Source organism: Argopecten irradians, chromosome 2 (assembly GCF_041381155.1).
Source record: "Argopecten irradians isolate NY chromosome 2, Ai_NY, whole genome shotgun sequence".
NCBI lineage: Eukaryota > Metazoa > Mollusca > Bivalvia > Pectinida > Pectinidae > Argopecten > Argopecten irradians.
The window spans coordinates 66440344-66451628 of record NC_091135.1 but is presented as its reverse complement, the minus strand read 5'-3'; the positions used below and the strand labels follow the sequence as shown (position 1 = coordinate 66451628).

Here is an 11285-nt window from a genome sequence, read left to right as displayed (position 1 = left end):
ATTGATTTGAAAGCATCCCTTGTATCCTCTTTAATATATTTCCGATATATCATAGATAAAACAATGACCTATAAAATAAATTGGATCCAATCAGCTATGGTATGGTCACCCCGTTATAATGTATTCCTTATTTATGGACGGTTATAAGTCTTCAGGCGCGAGGGATACATTTCCCTGGCATGGATTCATCCAAAAGGTGAATAACTGAAGGTTCTATATTTGGCTATGAGAATGGCGTGAGAAGAAGGATGTTGTTGAAAACAATAAATGCCGTTTCCAGTTTACATTTTAAGCCCACCACCATCAGATAGATTGGGCTATTAAGATTGGCTTTTCGTCCGTGGTACGTCCGTTAAAAATTCTTGTTATCACTATCTCGCACAAAGTGTATCAAGGATCCTTCTCAAATTTCATTTGTAGGTTTCCCAGGTCCCTAGTCACACCTCATAAACATTTTTTTCAAATAACACCACTTACCTAAAATAACAATTTTAAAAAATGTGTTTTTTATTCGAGTTTTATTGGTAACTACTCAATACTGTGGGGCATTTCCATATCAAGCATCATGATAAGATGTAAATAAACATGACCCTACCCAAGGGCAGGAAATCCACCTGTGCTATTTATACAGACTTTGGATACCCGTATGTTGTTACTGATAAGAGTAATATGAGTCGTGGTATCTACGTGACGGCTTCAACCATTATCTAATCCTAAACAGACATGTGCGGCATTATTGTCCAACAAAACGTTCTCACCAAGTGACAGTTTGGTGATCATTGGACGGGCTTGTTGGTGCCGACAAAGAAAGGTTGGTAACATATTTACTTGCTGGAATTCGGTGATGGTCCTGTGCTAAAAAACTGCCAAAAGCGACTTCCACCGGTATGTAATCAGAATTGACCACACCAGTATGTAATTAGTAATATCCAAGCAAACCATACACTTGTCTATAATGTTAATGACAAATGAGAAGTTGGTCTTAATAAGGAATTAATGATATGGTACACGTTATGTCCACGCGCAGCAACAAACATGTTCTGGTTTTTGAAGGTGACATGAAGATAACATGAATGGGAAAATGGCGGTCATATTAGAGTTAGGATGACGATAGCTCGCGAAACGTAGTAAATGTTCCATCATTGATCGAAAGTTAGAATGTTCGCAACATTTCAAGGTTATTCTTGGAGAGGCATAAAATATACACGAAATAAAGTTATAAACAGTTTATTGATCAGACTTATTCGCTTAATAACATACAAATGATTTTCTTTATAAACATTTTTGAATGGAAGTGATCAAATAATTTTGTCTTCAGTAACAAAAACGAGTTAATAGCCAAAGATAACAAAAATTGAATTCATACTTTCTAGATCATTCTAGGCTTACCAATTAGTAATTTAGTCATATCAGTAAAAGCAATGTCAGAATATCATTATTTTCAATGTAATGTTTCCTATTATAAGTAAATGAAGATTCCGTAAATGAAATTATATGATCAATCAATGACATTTACGTCAAGAGATAAACACATTCTTATCTATCATATGTGAAACACTCATTTAAAAGTTGTCTGTCTCCTTTCCGTAAATCTGAACAAACTGAGGCTATCTTCCCATTCCTTTGTTTTACGATTACGTCATTATTGCTCAAAGCTAATTATGTGTTACACATTACTGATTTATCTGTAAGTTTTAGTTAATCTTGTGCTGAAGGGAATGACGAAGTCGGTGTCCTCAGTGTCCACGTTAGTAGGATCCCCCGGTAGTACAAGAACAACATCTGAGGTGGAGTCTACACGTACTGATGTCGATCTCTATGCACTCACCGATATACCCGACGATGACAAGAAATGGAAAGGTATCTGGAATTGTAAAAACAATATTCCAACGTATAATCATACCCGCCAACATGTTTTAATACGTAAATCATCTTCTATAACACTTAAAGGCTCCGTTATTTGATAGTACGTCGTCTTATATGATTCAGACCTGTCAGACGAAGAGCGAATGAAATGGGTGGTATTGGCGATCCTGAAACCCTTCCTTCTAGTGGGACTGTTGTACATGTTTATTTGTTCGCTGGATGTTCTAAGTGCAGCTTTTAAACTGCTGGGAGGTAAGTCTACACATTGCACTAGGCCTTCAAATGTTTCCATTCTTTGAAGACTTATTATCCTCACAATTACAGATAATAATATGAATGTATAATTCGGCACCAACGACGACAGGCGCTCTTCTGAAGACGGGATAACAATATATCGTGTCTAAAGTTCTTACATCATCGTATATCATTTACATGGTTACTCTGTTAATAGGATAGCCATGTTAAAATGTAAATCTCGTTAGTTTCACGAATCAAAAATCGCGCTATTTCGGTGGGATCAATCATATCAGTATCACATTTTGCAAAAACAAACAACAACTTCGCAAGCCAGCTTTGCAGGTAGAGTATCGGACTGAATACCCTTGGCTAGCGAAGTTGAACAAACAATTGAACATTGATTTTATCATAGGATACATTAAATGTTTTCAACCACATCAATCGCCCCAAATCTATTGAATGTTTATATTTTGTTAGTAATAACGACTGAGGAATAAATAATGACCAGAATGGCACAGTCATTATCACCTCGAATGGATTAATTATCATCACATTGTACATAATCATTTTGAAATACATATTATACATCATTCATCTCATTCTTTCATCGCCGATTTCAATCTCCATAGTTTGTGCTACTAGTAATCATTCATATGACCCATTCATCTTCAATTTTAGTTTTGCCTCTTGCACAAGCATTACTATTGGTTGACATCATATATATATATAAAAAAAAATTAAGTATGACATCATAATTACTCTCTTTCATCCAAACATTCACACTATTGCTATCGATTCATACATACTTTTATATTCTTTCATAGTCAGTCTAATATACAATATAAACATGACATGCATTATTTATATGTTATCTTGAGATTACGTGATGAGACATCATATTAAATCAGTTATTTTTAAAAGGAAAATACAGTGTTGTTGTTTTTCTAAAGTAGAGGAGAAAGAAGAGAGAAAGCGAAAGGGTTTGTATAGTGGATAGATAAGAGTGTAGAGAAAGGAGAGAGAGAGAGTTATGGTAAGAAAGATCTCAGAAGATACAGCTAATGTTACATGTGTATGTGAATTTTTAATTATGATTTACTGGTTAAAATTCCTTTTTGATATTATTGAACTATGGTTACATATTGATTAAGCTATTCCATTTATTCCAATCATTGTCTAATTTGTAAATATGAATGTCACCTTTGCTGACTGCAGTATATTTTTCTGTGAAGCATGCTTCCTTTATAAGTTTAGTTAAGGCACATACTGATAAATTCTTTTGATAACATCTTGTGCTATATATGTATTGTTTTAATACTAAAATAATCATATTGTCTACCCTATTATGTAGTATTGGTTGATTAAATAATCCAAAAATGAATGTTTCTTTGTTAAAGGCGAATGGGATGAGTAATCTATCTAATAGGGATTCAAAGTTAATTAAAACATTCTGCACCTCTATACATTCCTATAACATATGTACTATTGTCTCTATTTCCGTTTTACATCGATAACAATTAGCACTTTCAGCAAGCCCAATTTTAGACAAGAAAGAATTGGATGATAAAACGTGTTGGTTGACTCTATATTGTAACCAATGTAGTTTGGAGTTTTTAGTTGCACCAAAAGGATTGTTATATATTAGTCTCCAAACATCATCATCAAAGTTAAATAAATTATACCATTTGCATTTCCCGGTAGAGATTGTATCATTTTTATTTAAGAGGTTGTAAAAATCTTCCGTACCATTTTTATGCTTCAGAAAAATTTCTAAATTTTTAGGTATGTACGGATAGCTTAGCAATGTATTGGATATAACTGGAGTGAGGTAATTTCTTATTACTGTGGTGATGCCTTGAAATTTAAGAAAGTCTGTTCTTATGTTGAATTTTTGTGTAAATTCCTCGTAAGTGAATAGTGTATTAGAAGAATAATTTTTAATCATGTCATTAATGATAATAACACCCTTTTGATACCAATCTTTGTAAAAAAAACTGCCTTATTTTCTATCTTTATCTTATTGTTATACCAGATAGGAGTTTTTAATATAACATCAGGCTGGTCATTGATAATTGGCTCTTGAGAATTTAATTTCTTCCAGGCCAAGAATACATCTTTCCAGAATAAATTTGAACATTTTAGTTGACAGTTGGAAATATATTCAGTTCCACAATGAATCAGTTTATCTTTATCAGCATATAAACTTAAAAATATTTGCCACTTGCTTTCTGTTGTGTAAAGTCTACGGATCCAAATAAGTTTCAATGCATCAATGAAAGATTTTATGTTTATCATTTTTAGTCCTCCATCTGGATAGTTTCTAGTTATAATATCTCTTTTAATTTTGTCTGTTTTGCTGTTCCATAGATAATTATACAACTCAAAATTCAATTTTTTGATAAAAACATCATCTGGATTTGGCAAGGATATAAAAAGGTGGTTAAACTGTGATATGAGTAGTGATTTTATTATATTTATTTTTCCTATTGGTGTTAAAATTCTTCTGTTCCATATCTTAATAAGTGCCTTGAGCTTTACAAGTTTTTTGTCATAGTTTAATTTAGGAATTTGGTGCAAATCCACATGAAATTGTATTCCAAGAAGGAGAAAAGAATTATTTCCCCATTGCAAATTTAAATCGGGAAAGTAAATATCTTCACTATATTTCTTGTCGCCAATCCATATTACCTGTCCCACAAATATCTACGTTATTTCTTAATCTAATGGCCAAAACCACTGCACACAAAATGAATATATATGGGGCTATGGGATCTCCTTGTCTACAGCCTCTATTGATATCGAAAAATGGGGATAGATTGCCGCCTTGATTTATAGCAGATATTGCATTATTATGAAAAGTTTTCACCCAATTTCTAATATCTTGACAAAAATTTAAAAAAATTAGTACATTATCAATAAAAGTCCAACTCACTGAATCGAATGCCTTTTCAAAATCTACAATTAAAAGCATGCCTGGTATGTATTGTTCCTCAGCATAATGCATGACGTCGTATACTAATCTAGGATTTTCCCCAATGAATCTGCCAGAAATAAAACCTGTCTGATCTGAATTATTAATTTATCTAATACTGATTTTAGTCCATATGCGATTGAACCTGAAGCAATTTTATATACAATGTTAAGAACACAGATGGGTCTCCAGTTTCTCAAAAAATCGTCTTGGCTTATCTCCCTTGGGTAAGCAGGTAATGATTCCTTGTCTTTGTGTTGAAGATAAATTTCCATTTTCAAAACCATAATTTATTGATCTAACTAACATACGGAAACTTCCGTACGTTTTGTCACGATGTAAAGATGACGAAAGAAAATGTTGAAGTTGAACTTTGGAATTTAATGATGATAACTTTGACTTGACGGATGGCTATTCTGGAGTGTCCAGAATATAGCCGTTGTGTTCCGTACAAAGTCGGAGACCTAACTGCTTTACAAATAAAATATTTCATGCTTAAACATAAGATCTTTCAGAAAAGGTATCGAAGTAAATTGCCAGAGGATATACACAGTTATCACACATACGGGTTTTTATCTCAATTGTCACAAACGATATATGTAGAGTAAATATGATCCAGAATATAACCTTAGGAATGTCAAATTACACACAATAGTATTAACTGATAATTGATGTTAAAATTTAGCAACTATTAACGCAAGTTCAAAGCACTTTAAAATTTATCACAAAATTCTTTGTGATAACTTCCTTCCGCTCCGGGAAAGACGCGTCCCGCGTCTTCATTAAACTGTCCTCTGTTTTGATGGAGTCTATTCGCTCGGTTTTCATAGGAAATGTGTGGTCGCTGGCGTCGTGAATTATTTTGTGGTTGGTTTCGTGGTCCGGGAAAAGTATTCGGTCTGGTAGTATTTGGAGCGCTGTAGTAACTAAGTTGTTTTTGGAGGCTTGTGATTATGTTTTGTTTCTGTTTTAATTCCTCGTCCTTCACCGAAATTTTGAACTTTAAATTCGCAATCTGTCGTTGTGTCTGTTTTTTTGTTTCGCGGTTGTGTGTAATGTAGTGATTGTTTCGTCTTTGCTTTTCATAATTTTCTTTCTGTTGTCCAATGCTTTTTCTAGTTCCTTTATTTGAGACACATAATTGGTTATACTCACATTTTTGGCGCGTGCACATTCCTCTTCTAGAATTTCGTTTGATCTTTGTAATTTTGCACACTTTTCTGATATTTTGGAGATGGTAATTTTGGTACGAACAAGTTTTGACTGTAATGAAATTATCTGGTTGTTGTAGTTAGAGTCTTTCTGGAAATCGTTTTGAAGTTCACTATTTTCAATGTCACTGAATGGAAAAATACACAATACCTTTTTGGTTTCTCGGAATTTCCTGAGACGTTCAGAATCTCGCCGCCGTTTAGATGTTGACTTGGCCTTTTTCTTTGGTGCAGTGCGAATAACGGATTTACTGTCCGAAGAGTTTTTCGGGACAGGAACAGGATGGATAGGCAGTTGTCGCTGACTGGTCCAAGGATAATATCCTGTTGTACCAACATTTGTAGTACAATGTCCGTTTCGATTAAAACACATTCTCGAAAAGTGGCCAATGTTTCCACATCGGAAACAGTAACATCCGTTTGCTGGACAACACATCGGATGGTTTGGGGCGAAGTGGCCTCCACATCTATAGCATAATGCCATCCTGAATGGTTACAGTCAAAACGTTACCCTGGTTAACTCCAAAGTATGGCGAACACAGTCTTGGTTAAAATCCAGTCCGTGTGATTCCGAATAGAGTTGGTCCTTCTTTGAGTCACTCGCGGGAAATACTTGCTTGGCAGTTGAGGTTTCGGGAAAGCGTACCCAGCGTAGAAGTGGGTACTACCAGGATTATCTCCACCAATTAACATACGGAAACTTCCGCACGTTTTGTCACGATGTAAAGATGACGAAAGAAAATGTTGAAGTTGAACTTTGGAATTTAATGATGATAACTTTGACTTGACGGATGGCTATTCTGGATTGTCCAGAATATAGCCGTTGTGTTCCGTACAAAGTCGGAGACCTAACTGCTTTACAAATAAAATATTTCAGCCGTGGTCAGTGTCCTTTAGGCAATTAGGATGGCCGTGACATTAATCCGGTTACGTAATAGAACAGAACATAAGATCTTTCAGAAAAGGTATCGAAGTAAATTGCCAGAGGATATACACAGTTATCACACATACGGGTTTTTATCTCAATTGTCACAAACGATATATGTAGAGTAAATATGATCAAGAATATAACCTTAGGAATGTCAAATTACACACAATAGTATTAACTGATAATTGATGTTAAAATTTAGCAACTATTAACGCAAGTTCAAAGCACTTTAAAATTTATCACAAAATTCTTTGTGATATAACCACAAATGTTCCTAACTGCTTCCAGAAAATTTAAAACAAATCTACGGTAAATCCATCTGACCCAGGGCTTTTGTTGTTTTTGATGCGTTTTAAAGTGTTGGATGCTTCAGAATATGTGATCTTTCCTTCTAATGTCATAGAATCTACATAATTTAGCTTTGGAACTGGACATTCACTCAAAAATTCATCTAGATTAATGTTTTCAATATTGCAGTCACTAGAATATAACTGTTTATAGTACTAACTTATTTCTCCAAGTATATCTTTCTGATTTCGAATTATTTCACCATTATCTTTTTCTATTACAGGGATAATTTTAGAGACAAAGTTCCTATTCTCAAGATTTAAAAAATTATTTTGACGGTTTTTCACCCTCCTCTACCCATTTTGCCTTTGCCCTATTGATATTTCCTCTAATTTTGGTAAGTCTAATTTTCTCTAAATCTTTCTTTTCTCCTCTAGTTCTTCTACATTTACCTCTTCATTACTTTCTAATTCAACTATTGTTTTTAAAAGATTATTTTCCTGTTCCAAATGCGGTTTTTTTCTTATATGAGGCAAATGATATGGTCCCCCCTCCCCCTTATTTCTAGTAGAAGTGTTTCTAAAAAAAGCTGATCGTTAATCTGAAACTGGATATCCTCATCTGAAATAGTGTGAATATTTAAAGGATTATAAATAATATGTGCATATTGTTTTTTAATACCTAAAATAAGATCAGCTATAGTTTTTTGATAGTTTTCATCATATAAGAGCGAGTTATTAAACTTCCAGAGTCCCTTCCCTCTCTTAATGTCTCATTTAGTATTGTAAGAAAAATCGACATTTCAAAATGACATTTATCAATCTAAGATGTGCCTTTATAAATCAATAAATATGTATGTGTAACAAGATCCATTTTCGGATTTTTGAAGTATATGTTCACGTGTTTATGAGTACCCGAATTACATGCAAGATAAAAATGCTAGATATATTTTGTAGCCAATGACACAAAAAAAAATTAATGATAATACTGACATTTGTGGGTTACTATGAAGACATGGTACTTAGCCATATCACAGGTACTTATCAATACATAAAAGTTTTTATATCATGCTATTAACTGTTGTTAGTCACGCCTCAGCTGTTATTTTTTATACAATTGTGTGTATATATATATAGATGTATATGTTATTGCACAGTTCACCGTTTACCTTTCAACCGTAAGTGACTTGAAAAAATCTCGGTCAGCCAGTCTCTTCTCAAAGAAGGACGTACATACCCTACCAAGCATCAAGTGTCTGGCTGATCAAGATTACATATAAATGAAAAATGATACGGTAGGCATTACAAACTCCAGGAATAAAGTTGAGTGAAAAAAAAACATTGGTTGATTCAAATGAAAAAAAGTACTAGATATATTCTGTCTCCCTCTTGAATATAACAAAAAAAAGTAATGATAGAACCAGAGAAGTCTCTGATAGAACTGACATTTGCATAAAGGTTATCGTATCAGGCTATTAACTGTTGTTAGTCACGCCTCAGCTATTATATACAATTATATATATTTATATAGATCTATATACATTTGAAATACCCTTTGTTATATCATTACATAAATGTAAGTTAACGTTCACTGTTTACCTTCCAACCGGAAGTGACTTGAAAAAATCTGGGTCAACCAGTCTCTTCTCAAAGTGTCTGGCTGATCGAGATTAAATATAAGTAAAAAAAAAAAAAAAACGGTACGATAGGCATTACAAACTCCATGAGTTAAGAGGAGTGAAAAAACCGAAGTGGTTTATTCAAATACAAAGTTAATCATAATGATTTCTCTTTACCAAAGCAAACATGACTTTATGTTGCAACACTTTTAGGTTTGCTAATTCGATATATGTTTAGGAACACCTGATCATGAGTTGGTAAGTAGCGAGGTGTGCATTAGGCTTAGAATTTCGCTATTAGCATGCATTATTTACAGAAATTATTTGATCAGTTCATAATAAAAAAAGATGTGAATTATCATTGCAAGAAAACATGTATACAAATTGATGGGAAAAAATGAAAAGAAACATTTCCCTTTTAAAATGAGGGAATTAAGTAATATTTACATACCTTTAGAAGATTTACAGAATGCTTTTCCTTATCCTACATGGTAATCCAAAGAATATACAACGTCCTGGGTGAGTACAGTGTACACTACCAGAAGAATGATAATTCACATCACTTTATTAATCCACATATTATACTAATAAGAGAAAACAAAGATCCAAGTTTCTTTTTTTTTTAACTAAAGAGTTCACAAGTTACTCAGCCTGTTCATTTTTCTTTTGAAATTTCGTCATCGAGAAGAAACTTCTATGATAGAATTGAGTCATGAAAGATTCTCCGAACTTTCTTATTTTTTAACAGTACAAACAGTTTACCATCCGAACTCCAGGTACGCTCCACACACGGAAGGCTATATGCATCCTTAAGTCTTTGCTGGTTTGTCTTTGTTAAGTCTTGTACTAAGGTTACACCAGTATTCTTAAGTTTTTTCCTCTCCTTGATGATTCCAGTCTTTTTTCTGCGCTGTACAAACTTGCATATAATTGGGCGTGGTCTCCCTTGCTGATAAATGAAATAATAACATACCTACAAAACCCACTCTGTTGCATCCAATCTTTAGATAAAATAATGTTACGGTTTTGTGTGTCATAGTAGTGGTATTACTATATACGGCAAGAGGCTAATGAGGAGTAGCCATCCCATAACATAAACATGTATTATATCAAAGTATTTTTCCTTTGAGCCAGTTTTTACTTTCAATTTCTTAAGAAGCGGGTACCATACGATATGCATTTTAAACAATCCTATGTTATGTGCATTCTTCTCTGCAGGGAAGGCAGCTGGAGAAGCTCTCTCCAATAACGAGGTCCTCCTCAACCCCGTGGCGGGCCTCATGATCGGGGTTCTCGTGACTGTGCTCGTGCAAAGCTCTTCGACATCAACGTCCATCGTGGTCTCCATGGTTTCTGCTGAAAGTAGGTTATAACTTTATCAGTAAAAATGAATATGTTAATTAAGAAATATCTTGCAAATATGTAATTGCAAGTCGTCTATCTTTGGGTTTTATTACTTGCAATACCAACAGAAGAAGTTACTGTTCTGCAGGAAACGCTTCACGAAATCAAACCACCGACTTAGGTAAAAAATTAAGTGTTTTCCCAGTATGAAATATATGTCAAACCATTTGACTAAGTTTGTTTTTAATAAAGATCTGGGCTATATATTGTTAGCTTCCCCTAATACGTGATTCCAAAAGGCTTCTTTTAAGAATTTATGTTCTCTTTTCTTGTTGATTGACTTTTCTCCTGACACCGCCTCACTTTTGGCGTCGAGTTGAGCTTTCGCCCCTGTGAGGAAGACATGTGAGAAGCTATGGGTTCCGTACTCCCTTGGCCGAGACACACCTGTCAACAAAAAGTACTGCTCCTGTTTATCACTCAGCATGAAAGGATATCTGATTTGTCCATGATCAATTTGTCTGTATTGTGCGGCCGGTTGTGCTAGTCATATTCTTTGAGAACGACCGTCAGTAAAATGGAACTATAACATGTTAGTTTAACAGCTATGGTCATTTAAGGACAGCCATTGCTGTAAGTAATGTGTTGCGTTTTCTTTCTAATGATCCTAAATAAAATCCTAAATTTAGTCGTTATTTTGCGATCATGCAATTTTAACAGCAGGTACAATTCTTACGCATTACCTGTAGGGCCTTCTTCATAGCGACGAACAGGGTTTGTGGGGTAGTCCAAGATATGTTGTCATACGTAATAAAGATAACT

At 34.1% G+C, this 11285-nt stretch overlaps 1 protein-coding gene across 1 annotated transcript in view; it reads left to right on the top strand.

Moving 5' to 3' along the window:
- Positions 1 to 678: 678 nt before the first annotated feature.
- LOC138316260 (sodium-dependent phosphate transport protein 2B-like) overlaps positions 679 to 11285 on the top strand; it is a 29280-nt gene continuing 18673 nt past the window's right edge. The window contains exons 1-4 of the mRNA XM_069257874.1: positions 679 to 811; positions 1693 to 1860; positions 1990 to 2118; positions 10338 to 10481. Coding sequence (XP_069113975.1) covers positions 1719 to 1860; positions 1990 to 2118; positions 10338 to 10481 — 415 coding nt within the window. The 5' untranslated portion in view covers positions 679 to 811; positions 1693 to 1718. The remainder of the gene's footprint in view (positions 812 to 1692; positions 1861 to 1989; positions 2119 to 10337; positions 10482 to 11285) is intronic.